The following is a 12,130-nucleotide window of genomic DNA, read 5'->3' as shown; positions in this document are numbered from 1 at the left end:
GGGGGGCGGGGGGCGGGTTTTCTTTTTCTTTCCGTGCCTGTTTCCCGTTCCCTCCAGCGGGCACAAGTCATTCTGGTCCCCCCACCCCGCTCACCCCGCAGCAGCTCCAGCAGGCTCCCCTTGGGCAGGAGCTCTGCGATGTGTACACAGGGTCCCCCACTGTGCCAGGATGTGCTTGTGCCGCGGCTTCTTCATGGCCTGGATCTCCGACTGGAATGTGTGCTGACGCAGGAGGTCAGCTGTCGGGGCAGGCGGGCGGCCTTGCTGGGTGCAGCCCTCGAAGGAGCTGAGCCCCTGTCCCACCCATCCCCCCGCCCGCACGCAGCAGAGGCTCAGGAAATGTGGGCGCCCTCCGCGATGCCCCAGCTCCCAAGCCAGGATGCCAGGGCAGACGCAGCCTGGTCCCCGCTGTTCACACAAGGGTCCGCTGTGCCCACCAGCTGCTCTCCCCACACCCCAGGGACCACAGACACCCCCATGTGGTTTACGCCTGCCCAAGCCAGATGTGGAGCTGGAACACCCCCTCCCAAGTGTGTTCCCTTGCACCCCTGGGCCCCTGGTTCCTGAAGTGGGCGATCCCAACCTCTAGTGGGTCCCAAGAAGATTTTAGATGAAGCTTTTCAGATTTCTAGTGATCTACTTATTTTAATGGATTTCCTTCCATTTATATTAAGAATTTAAAATTCCCTTTTAAGATAAATGCATTTAGATAACAGCGTGAAAGGAGAATGCCACCCGGACACTGCGGTAGGTGCCACAGGTGATCCAAGTTAGGGCGGCGAGTGGTTGGCAGGGCGTCAGGGCCCAGGGCTGCTGGGCTGCCCCACCCCCGTGAGTAAAGCCAGAAGTCCCTGGCCTGGAGCCCGCTCACCTCGGACGATCACCTTGATGGCCACTCGGACCTTGTCCTTCCAGAGCCCTTCGAAGACCTCCCCAAAGTAGCTGGAAGCCCAGCTTCCTGCAGAGCGTGAACTCTTCCCGTGGCCTCTCCCAGTCGTCACAGTAGGGCAGGGGCTCCAGCTCATGCTGCAGGGACACGGGGCGGGGGTACCTGTCCTCGGGAAGTCAGCCCCTGGTCTATCCTCAAATGTAGGGCCATGTCCTGCTTGGGAGGGTCCCAGTGTCCGGCATGTGGCCAGGCTCTCCCAGGGACTGCCCCAAGCCTGGCTGACCCCTGCTGTGTCCTGCAAACAAAGGCCACCACCACCCCTCCCCCGCACCTGCTCTGGGCCAGTGACACTGGCCTGAGTGCCACTCACACAAAACTCCTGTCTGGCTGCTCGCCGGGGCACGTGGCCCAAGCTCCCACCAGCCCAGAGTGACTCAGGACGTAGCAGGAGCACAGCTGACCTCTAGCTGGCCCAAGGGTGAGAGTGACTGGGCAAAGGAGGACACGTCCCCTGCCCACTGTCCCCCCGCGCCCGGCTCTGTACAACCACGGTTCCCACATAGCCAGAGTCCCTGGGCTGAGTGTCCCCAGGGGTCCCCCAGCCAGTCAGGGAGTCAGGACCCACACCCACCTCCACCCGAGGGTTTGTGTCCCTGTTGGGGGCAGGGGGCCTACCTTTCGGCGGGGCGAGGCCAGCCACAGGCCGTGGGACAGGCTCTGGGCCTCAAGGTGGTCCACGAGCTTGGGTAGGCTGGGGAAGGACACAGCCTCGTTGAGGTGCAACTGGCCGTCCTGCCACCAGATCTTGTAGTGGCGAACGGTCTGCTGGTCCCGCACTGGACGGAGGGAATGCTTGTGAACAGGCGCTGAGAGAGGCCCACTGGCAGGGGTGCCCCCAACGCGGAAAGGAGAGAACCGGCCAGATGCCGGGGAAGGCACCCAGGCTGCAGGGCCTGCACCCACTGAGGGTCAGAGCTCCCAGAGCAGGGCCTGGACGTCCCAGCGCAGTGGAGGGTACAGGCCAGAGGGGCCGGGCTCTGCATGCACGAAGGGCTTAGGGACCAGGAGCCCCGAAGTCAGGCCCAGGTGGGGCTGTGGAGCGGGCAGGGGTGGGAAGCAGGCACCCGAGAGGACGCAGTTGGCGCCGGCTTCTCGCTGACCCGTATCAGGAAGGCCCCCAGCTCGTTGCCCGCGGCCTGCAGTCGGTGCAGGGCTTCCGAGAGACAGATCCAGCCAAAGAACCACCTGCGGGGCGCGGGGACCCTGAGCCGCACGGCCCCCCACCTGTGCCCCCCACCGAGTCCCAGCCCACCTGATCCGCTGCCTCCTCGTGCCCCCAAGCCCGGCCCACAGCTGCCCGCGGACACTCACTGACCCAGAGGCCCCTTTGCCCATCACCGACCCCAAGTGCCCCAAGTGGCCAGTTCTGGACCCCAGGAAGGACCCTGGTGACCCAGAAGTGGAGAAGTCCCCTCCCACTACCCTTCCCGGACTGTCCCTCATCTGTGCAGACAGAGCCCCCCATCCTGTGGGTACAGCAACCCTCCCCAACCTCGGATGTGGCTCTGTGGCCATGCTCTTGGACCATATCGTTCTGTGACTCTGTGGCCGCCTTGTGTACCTGGGCCACAGGCACGCCATGCTCTAGCACCGTGGGACCTGGGGACGCACATGCACCCACACACGTCCACAGGCATTCTCACACCCCAGCTCCCAGCGCCAGGGCAGGGCTGGGCCTGCGGAGTTTCCCAGGGGACCTCTGCTGCCAACCGCCCCGCCCTTTGCACCCTCGGCTCCCTCAGGTCCCGTTGGAATGTGGGTCCCTGCACGGAAGACCACTGCCCAGCACTGAGCCTCGTAGGGTCCGCGGGCCACCCCCACCAGTCCAGCACCTCTGGAATCTCTCCCATTTGCCCCACCCCCCGCCAACCACCCAGCCTCCTTCCACTTCTCAAGTGTGCTGGGTTCCCAGGGCCCGGGGCCTCTGCACTGGCAGTGCCGGCCCCTGCCTTATCACTGTCGGGGGCCCTGCCTGAGATGGTCCTGTCTGCGCCGTGCTTACGTGTCTCCCCCAGGAGGGGCGACCCTGCCCGTGTCGGCTCCGGCAGACAGCAGGTGCTCAATCAGTGGCGTGCACAGGCACACGGGGGGGCCGTGGGAATCCCTCTGCCAGACCCTCCCGTCCAGAGCTCAGGGAACCACCTGGGGTCGCGTGGACACACGCACGCCGGGCTGCACCTGTGGCCCAAGCTTGCTGGGCCGCCCTCAGGCCCACAGTTGTCTCTGGGAGCCACCTTGCCAGCGATGGGCAGCCGTGCTGGTACGGGCAGCAGGTCTGTGGCCCACACCCGGGCGGGCCTGTCGCAGTGGCCTTCCTGCTCCCTGACTAGGCCAGCAGGCTGGTTTGGGGTGTTTGGAAGGTGAACGAAGTTTCACTCCCCAGAAGGCCCAGGCTCTCTGCCTTGGACGCACTGTCAGCTGGCTGCCCTTCTCTGGGTCCCGGCACGGAGGAGGGGCCGGAGCCTCTGCAGCCCCCATCCCCAGATGCCACACAGCAGAAGCCCAGCCAGGGATCCCAAGGCCAGGATGGTAGGCCCAGCCCCACTGGGGGGGCAGGGAGACAGAGCCATGGGCCCCCCCTCCTTGGCAGCCCAGGGTCCCTGCCCGCACCCATAGCCCAGCCACGGCGGCGCAGAGCTCTGTCCCGATAGACGCCCTGCAGGGCCCAGGGACGGGCAACTTGGAGTGACCCACGAGGGCCGCGGGGAGACTCATGGCTCCAACCCCACCGTCTCCTTCTTGGCCAGAGCCCTGCCCACCCCGTCCAGCAGCACGGTCCACCACCACTCCTCCTCATTTCTGGCCATGTGGAAGAGGTCCCCTGCCTGGAAGTTCAGCTCCTGGGCTGTGCGGGCCTCAAAGTCCCAGAGGCCCACATACTTGGGGCCCAGGGGAGCCTGGCCTGGGGACTGGGCCGCCTGGCCTCACCGCCTCTCTGCTCCAGCTGGGAGCAGCATGTGGACAGGGCTGACCCTGACAGGCCGTCCCCACCCCACTGAGCCGCCGCTCAGTTCCCTGTGACAAGGCAGCCGGGCCAGCCACACCTGTGCCACCAGAGATGCCCCTCCCAGGCCTCCCAAGCACCCTAGGCTCTACACCAAGGGCCACCTGTCTTCCCACCCCCTGGGCCAGGTCAGTCTGGGCGCTGCTGTTACCCACCCGCTGGGGGAAACCTGCCCAAGCAGCCACTCAGGTGCCCCTGCCCACATGATCAGACCTAAGTGCCAGGAGGGTGGGGTCACCAATCAGATGGGGGCACTCAGCCAGGGGGCGTGGGACTCAGAGCTGGAGGGTGAAGGGCGAGGCACACCCTCCCCAACCTCCCAGGGCTGCCCGGACTGAGCCGGGACTCAGGGACGGCCGGGCGCGCTGCCTCTCTGCCCGCCCCCAAAGGAGCTCCCCCAAGGCCCAGGGGCCTCCTCCCCAGCGGGAAGCTGGGGTGCCAGGGACTCTGCCCCCTACAGGAGGGCTATAAGGAGGATGACCAGGGGAAATCGCACACTAACCCTACTTGGTGGCGCTTTCCCTTTTATTGAGAAGAGACTACGGCACCACCTGCCTCACTTTGAAATCAGCCACAGGTATTTAACAAGTTCGTGAGCGGAGCAACCCGCTGACCAAAGAGGGGCAGGACCCAGAGGGGAGGGGCGGAGCTGCTGGGCATCCATCTGGCTCCCCCACCCCCACACGCCCACCCCTCACCGCCAGCCAGAGCCCCCTCGGGCCTCAGGCCCCACCCGTGAGCCCTGCCCCGGTCCCGCCTGAACCACACGGGGAAGCGGGAGGGATCGGAGGCTGAGGTCTGGGCCCCTCCCAGCGCACCAGCACCAAACCTGTTCAGCTTGTGCTGATGACATGCCCCAGGGGTGTGCCAGTGACCCCCGTGCGCACCTGGCTCTCCTGTCACCCCGCCCAGCAGTTCCTCCCCTCGCAGGACGCCTGCCAGCTCTGCTCCCCACACACCCCAGGCCCCGGGAAACAGAGTGAGCCCTTCAACGTGTTCGGAGCCCCGAGCCCCACACCGCTGCTTGCTCTGGGAACCGCCCAGCACCGGGGGAGCCCAGCTCCAAGCCCTCACCCTCGGGCCCCTCAGCTCTCCCAAGACAGGACAGAGGGGGGTCAGGGGCTATAGCCCAAGTCAGAGCTGAGGCTTGGCTGCCCGGAGTCCCGAAAGGTCAGGCCAAACCCTCCTGCGCCCTCCCCCCATCTGCCTGGGTCAGGGGGACGGTGTCCAAGGCTCTGACCTACAAGCAGGGTGACGGGCCTTCCTGAAGTGGCCTGTCCTCACCTCCTCCCTCTGGGCTGCCTCTGCCCGAGGTGTCACCACCCCCCCCACCCCCCACCCCCCACCGTCTCCTTCTTGGCCAGAGCCCTGCCCACCCCGTCCAGCAGCACGGTCCACCACCACTCCTCCTCATTTCTGGCCATGTGGAAGAGGTCCCCTGCCTGGAAGTTCAGCTCCTGGGCTGTGCGGGCCTCAAAGTCCCAGAGGCCCACATACTTGGGGCCCAGGGGAGCCTGGCCTGGGGACTGGGCCGCCTGGCCTCACCGCCTCTCTGCTCCAGCTGGGAGCAGCATGTGGACAGGGCTGACCCTGACAGGCCGTCCCCACCCCACTGAGCCGCCGCTCAGTTCCCTGTGACAAGGCAGCCGGGCCAGCCACACCTGTGCCACCAGAGATGCCCCTCCCAGGCCTCCCAAGCACCCTAGGCTCTACACCAAGGGCCACCTGTCTTCCCACCCCCTGGGCCAGGTCAGTCTGGGCGCTGCTGTTACCCACCCGCTGGGGGAAACCTGCCCAAGCAGCCACTCAGGTGCCCCTGCCCACATGATCAGACCTAAGTGCCAGGAGGGTGGGGTCACCAATCAGATGGGGGCACTCAGCCAGGGGGCGTGGGACTCAGAGCTGGAGGGTGAAGGGCGAGGCACACCCTCCCCAACCTCCCAGGGCTGCCCGGACTGAGCCGGGACTCAGGGACGGCCGGGCGCGCTGCCTCTCTGCCCGCCCCCAAAGGAGCTCCCCCAAGGCCCAGGGGCCTCCTCCCCAGCGGGAAGCTGGGGTGCCAGGGACTCTGCCCCCTACAGGAGGGCTATAAGGAGGATGACCAGGGGAAATCGCACACTAACCCTACTTGGTGGCGCTTTCCCTTTTATTGAGAAGAGACTACGGCACCACCTGCCTCACTTTGAAATCAGCCACAGGTATTTAACAAGTTCGTGAGCGGAGCAACCCGCTGACCAAAGAGGGGCAGGACCCAGAGGGGAGGGGCGGAGCTGCTGGGCATCCATCTGGCTCCCCCACCCCCACACGCCCACCCCTCACCGCCAGCCAGAGCCCCCTCGGGCCTCAGGCCCCACCCGTGAGCCCTGCCCCGGTCCCGCCTGAACCACACGGGGAAGCGGGAGGGATCGGAGGCTGAGGTCTGGGCCCCTCCCAGCGCACCAGCACCAAACCTGTTCAGCTTGTGCTGATGACATGCCCCAGGGGTGTGCCAGTGACCCCCGTGCGCACCTGGCTCTCCTGTCACCCCGCCCAGCAGTTCCTCCCCTCGCAGGACGCCTGCCAGCTCTGCTCCCCACACACCCCAGGCCCCGGGAAACAGAGTGAGCCCTTCAACGTGTTCGGAGCCCCGAGCCCCACACCGCTGCTTGCTCTGGGAACCGCCCAGCACCGGGGGAGCCCAGCTCCAAGCCCTCACCCTCGGGCCCCTCAGCTCTCCCAAGACAGGACAGAGGGGGGTCAGGGGCTATAGCCCAAGTCAGAGCTGAGGCTTGGCTGCCCGGAGTCCCGAAAGGTCAGGCCAAACCCTCCTGCGCCCTCCCCCCATCTGCCTGGGTCAGGGGGACGGTGTCCAAGGCTCTGACCTACAAGCAGGGTGACGGGCCTTCCTGAAGTGGCCTGTCCTCACCTCCTCCCTCTGGGCTGCCTCTGCCCGAGGTGTCACCCCCCCCCCCCCCCCCCACCCCCGCCGCCAATCTCTCCAACTCTACAGATTCTGTTCTCTGAGCATCTGAGCAGTCCCGGCGTGGGAGTCCCTTATCTGCACCTGAGGGTCCCAGCTTCCCCACCCGCTGCCAGCCCCCGGGTGGGACCTGTGCTCAAGGTGAGCACAGACTGGCTGCTGCGAGGCAGAGCTGACCCTCCAGGGACTGAGGAGCTGGGGCGGCTGTGCATGCCTCTGCCCCTTCTGTCCCCACAGGCCTCTGGGGCACAGCTGCCAGCCTGGGGCTCCCAGGACGGGGGTAGGGAACCCTGAAGGCAGACCCCACCTGACCAGTCCCCACCCTCCACTGTCCATCTTGTGGGACCGGAGCCGGCAGGGTGCAGTGGAGCTGACAGTGCACATCCCGCCAGCTCCACGTCTGGTGACGCCGTGACGTGGCTTGAAATCAGCCCTGTGGGAGCAGTCACACCCCAGAAACTGGCTGCTTCCTTTCCCAGAAGAGCCAGCTGTCACCTGGGTGCCCGCACGCCATGGCACTCACGCCCACCCCCACGCCGACCCTGCACAGCCAGGCCGGCGCCCGGGACCCCACGTCTGAGGCACTCTGGCCCCCTGACCTGTGTCCACCTGCAGAGAACCGCCCTGGGCCCTGGAGTGTTACCCAGCCACCAGTTTGACCTTCCTGTGGCCTGAACCTGCTCACTCCTACCCCACTGTCCCAGCCCCAGTCTCTGCCTCCACAACCCAGTGTCCTCAGCTCTAAGATGGGCAAGGATGGCACCGTTCACCAGGGCTGCAGTGGGCACTGTGCTGCCCGCCCCCATGCAGGCTGCTTCATGGCAGCGGGCCGGGTCCCCAACCAGGGACAGAAATGGGCCAAGGTCGAGAGGGGGCGCCCAGAGCCAGGCTGGGTCCATGATGAGCTAGCACAGGGCCGGTGATCCAGAGGCTTCAGCGCCTGGACCCGGCCTGGCCTCACTGTGGCCAGAGCCCACCACAGCCATCTGGGCCTCGGATGATCGGGGTTTAGTAAAAAGGCCTGCAGCAACGTCAAAGGCCCGCATGAGAAGGGGCAGTGTCCCCGTCCCCACCGGCCAGGAGGTGTGGCCACCACGACACTCACTGCCCAGGAAGGCCTGCAGGCTGCCCTTGCGCGTGAGCTCCGTGACGATGTACACCGGCTCGCCCGCGGACCACACCGCGTGCAGCTGGATGAGGCACTCGTGCCCCAGGCTCGTGAGCGTCTGGATCTCCTGGGCCAGGTCGGCAACCTTCACACCAGCTGTGGGACAGGGCAGAGCTCTGGGACCCGGCCCTCCACCTGCTGCCCACCGCCACTGCCCCAGGCTCCAGGGGGCCCCACCCACCTGGTCTGATGACCTTGACCGCCACGAGCATGGAGTCCAGCCACAGGCCTTCCCACACCTCCCCTAAATAGCCTTCGCCCAGCTTCCTCCGCAGGGTAAACGCAGGGTGGGGTCGCCGCCACTCGCCCTGTTCAGGGGGCTTCTGCGCGTGTGGGGGGCATTCAGGGCCTTTGCCTGTGGCTCTCTAGGCAGAGTGGGCAGCTGCTCCTGGGGCCCCAGGCCTCTGGCCCTCTGCCCCTGCGCCCCAGCGCACACTCAACTCTGGCCCTGGCCGGGGCAGGGGGCCCAGGTGCTGACCTCCAGAGGCCTGGCCCTAATTGCTTCCAGACCTAATGGCACCTTTGCTGGCGGCAGGCATCCATCCACAAGCGCTCATTACTGCCCCTGTCCAGACTGTCACTAAGAGACCAGAGGAACCAGATGGCTGCCCAGCCCCCCAGCAGGACTGCTCACCTGGGACAGGCGCAGGCACCACGGCTCCAGCGCAGGTGTGGTGCCATCCCCACTGGCATCTCCTCCCACAGCCTCCGCACTGGCCTGGGGCTGCCGTGGGCGCCTTCCCCAACCTGCCCTCCCCTCCTGCCCGCTCTACAGGGCTGGGCGGGGTGGGAGGGCATCCTACGGGCCTCATCTTCCCCCCACCCCAGAGAATCCCATAGAAATATAACACCTGGACTTCCCTGGCAGCTCAGTGGTTAAGAATCCACCTGCCAGGGCTTCTCTGGTGGCGCAGTGGTTGGGAGTCCGCCTGCCGATGCAGGGGACACAGGTTCGTGCCCCGGTCCGGGAGGATCCCGCGTGCCGCGGAGTGGCTGGGCCCGTGAGCCATGGCCGCTGGGCCTGCGCGTCCGGAGCCTGTGCTCCACAGCGGGAGAGGCCACAGCAGTGAGAGGCCCACGTACCACACACACACAAAAAAAGAATCCACCTGCCAATGCAGGGGACACGGGTTCAAGCCCTGGTCTGGGAAGATCCCACATGCCGCGAAGCAACTAGGCCCGTGAGCCACAACTACTGAGCCTGCGCTCCAGAGCCCGCATGCCACAACTACTGAGCCTGTGCACCACAACTACTGAAGCCCGCGTGCCTAGAGCCCATGGTCTGCAGCAAGAGAAGCCACCGCAATGAGAAGCCCGCGCACTGCCACGAAGAGTAGCCCCCGCTCGCCACAACTAGAGAAAGCCCACGCACAGCAATGAAGACCCAACGCAGCCAAAAATTAATTAAAATTTTTAAAAAGAAATATAACCCACAGGGATGAACCAGAGCGTGGAGGAGTCACTGGGGCACCTGGTGCTCCCAGGCTTCATCAGGTCCCCCCCAGCAGCACCCAGGGTCACAGCGGGCCAGCTGGATGTGTGCTGGACAGTGTCTCAGGAGGGGCAACCTGGCAGGTAGGGGGGTGGGCATGGGCCCACCTGGGGCACACAGGGCTGTAACAGTGGGTTCTGGATCAGCTTCCAGTGGGCCTTGTAATAGGCCAGCAGCTCCTCCAGGCTGGGGACGAGCTGGTCCTTCTGCAGGTGGAGGCTGCCGTTGGCTGCTGTGGAGATGCCGTAGTGGTGGACTTTGGTCCGGGCCCAGACTGGGAGGGCACAGAGATGGAGGCCACATCTTGGCTGCAGCCTGCCCTGACCCTCCCGCCACCCCAACCAGGTGATGCACACTGTCGGGTCCGAGGTGGGTTGGGGGCTGGCACTGCCTGGGAAGCAACCACCCCAAGGTCAAGGGCACCTGGTACCTGACAGTGAGTAGTCCCCATGGCTGCTCTCCCTGGGCCGCATGGGGAAGGCCCCCAGAGCACTGGGTGGGGAACAGGAGCAGCTGCTGGGCCTGGGTTCAGCTGATGCCACTAAAGTACTCGCTGCAAAGGGCAGGCCTGGCGGTCCCCACACCGGCCCAGCCCCGAGCAAGCCCTGCCCACCATGGGTCAGGCCCCAGAGGCCCACTCCACGCAGGTGAGAGGGAGAAGGAACACCTGGCTCCCGGTGCTGGGGACCCAGTCCGGGATCCACACCTGCCCCAGCCCCCAGGGCCCAGCCTCTGGAGTCATCGGGGACTGGACACAGGTGGGGGTGCCCCCCAAAGAGGGGACCAGGTAGGCAAAGCTGGCGGGCGGGTGCTGCTGGAGCCTGGGGCGATCTGATATTGCAGATCAGGGGCTGAGACAGGCCTGCCCTGGCACAGAGGCCTGTGCCTACCCTGGGGGGCTACGGGGAAGGAGCCAGAGTCAGCCGGGGGGCTGGGCTGAGGCTGGAGGCAGGAAGGGGTGGGGTGATGGAAGGCAGAGCGGCACAGGCCTGGGGGATGTTGGGGGGGAAATCAGCAGACACGCGGGTAAGTGTCAAGGACCTGTGGACCTGGGTCCCCCGAGACGAGCTCTGGCCGGATGGCAGGCTGGGGACACACTGATGTGGGAGCAGGACGCACAGCCCCGTGCGGCTGCCAGGCTCCTCCTGCAGCCGGGCCTGCTGTCTGGGACCCTGTAGCCAGGAGAGCCTCTCCCACGAGAAGGGCTACGGGGGACCCTCCCTGGACAGCAGTGCTCCCCACCCCTCCCCTGGACCCACTTCAGGGCCTAGGGGGCTGGGCCCAGCCCCCGCGCACACCCCGCCTTCCGTGACGTTCTTGGAGCCCATCCCCGGGGTGTGCAGCAGTGGGCAACAAGACCGGGGGCCCTGCAGCTGGAGAGCAGTGAGCCTCTCTGTGGGGGTTGAGGGGTCTCCCCGGCCCGCCGGCCTGGGGACAGGAGCCAGGTAGCTGGGGCTGAGGACACCACGAGTGTGGCAGCCCTTGCATCTCAGCCCAGACACAGTCATTAGCTCTTCCTCCCAGCAGCCCCTCCCCCCCCCCCAGGACCCTGCCAGCCACCTCCAGGAGCTGCTCTCGGGGTCCGTCCTCCACCTGGAAGGACTGTAGGCCCCTACGCATCAGAACGGCTGGCTGTGGGGTGGTGGCCTGGAGTCCTCTCAGAAGATACCTTCCTGTGAATCAGGCTTTTCCCCCAGATGCAAATCCCCCAGGAGACTGTGGGAATGCTGAGGGGCCCCCAGGATGCTGAAGGTGGCCTGAGTGAAGGTGAGACCTGCTTCTGGTCGGCAGAGACAGAGCTTGGTGCAAGTCCAGGGGCCCGCGTCAGGGCGAGGTCTGGGCAGCTGAGCCTAGCTTTGCTAGCCCTGTTCACCAACCAGCTTCTGGCCTGTTCTCAGCCAGCATATCATCTCTTAGTGCTGGGGCTGGGAAGAGGCGTCTCTGCCCCAGGGTTCCCCAGCTGGCGCCCCCTCCATCTAGAAGTCAGGGATGGGACTTCCCTGGTGGCGCAGTGGTTAAGAATACGTCTGCCAATGTGGGGGACATGGGTTCGAGCCCTGGTCTGGGAAGATCCCACATGCCACGGAGCAGCTAAGCCCATGTGCCACAACTACAGAGCCTGTGCTCTAGAGCCCACGAGCCACAACTACTGAGCCCACAAGCCACAACAACTGAAGCCCGCGAGCCACAACTACTGAAGCCCCCGTGCCTAAAGCCCGTGCTCCACAACAAGAGAAGCCACCACAATGAGAAGCCCGTGCACCACAACGAAGAGCAGCCCCTGCTCGCCGCAACTAGAGAAAGGCCGCGCGCACCAACAAAGACCCAACGCAGCCAAAAATAAATAAATAAAATAAATAAATAGAAGCCAGGGATTACAGTGACCAAGACATTCAGGAGAAAGACAGGTAAGGACCACGCCCAGGGTGTGGATCAAATGTTTGAGGCCCATGTACTGTGTCCACAGCCACACGGCAGGGCCCTGCTCAGCGCTGGCACACAGCTGTGCCGGGAGGCTACCCTGTCCTGCGGACCCTGAGCCTGCGCCGAGAGGTCAC

The 12,130-nt window shown here is 65.6% G+C and overlaps 1 protein-coding gene across 1 annotated transcript in view; it reads right to left on the bottom strand.

The window, feature by feature from the left end:
• The window catches only part of LOC103070657 (protein-tyrosine kinase 6), a 16,163-nt gene that overhangs the window by 3,066 nt on the left and 967 nt on the right, over positions 1 to 12,130 (bottom strand). Inside the window, 15 exon segments of the mRNA XM_082931244.1 lie at positions 95 to 162; positions 164 to 239; positions 872 to 947; positions 949 to 1,026; positions 1,565 to 1,741; positions 2,026 to 2,134; positions 5,286 to 5,472; positions 6,462 to 6,665; positions 7,408 to 7,521; positions 7,676 to 7,817; positions 7,986 to 8,176; positions 8,262 to 8,403; positions 9,680 to 9,846; positions 10,003 to 10,075; positions 10,077 to 10,125. Of these exon segments, the coding sequence (XP_082787370.1) occupies positions 95 to 162; positions 164 to 239; positions 872 to 947; positions 949 to 1,026; positions 1,565 to 1,741; positions 2,026 to 2,134; positions 5,286 to 5,472; positions 6,462 to 6,665; positions 7,408 to 7,521; positions 7,676 to 7,817; positions 7,986 to 8,176; positions 8,262 to 8,403; positions 9,680 to 9,846; positions 10,003 to 10,075; positions 10,077 to 10,125 (1,853 nt within the window).

The sequence above is a fragment of the Lipotes vexillifer genome, unplaced genomic scaffold, assembly GCF_000442215.2.
Source record: "Lipotes vexillifer unplaced genomic scaffold, Lipotes_vexillifer_v1.1 scaffold1798, whole genome shotgun sequence".
Taxonomy (NCBI): Eukaryota; Metazoa; Chordata; class Mammalia; order Artiodactyla; family Lipotidae; genus Lipotes; species Lipotes vexillifer.
This window is presented reverse-complemented; position numbering and strand designations above follow the sequence as displayed.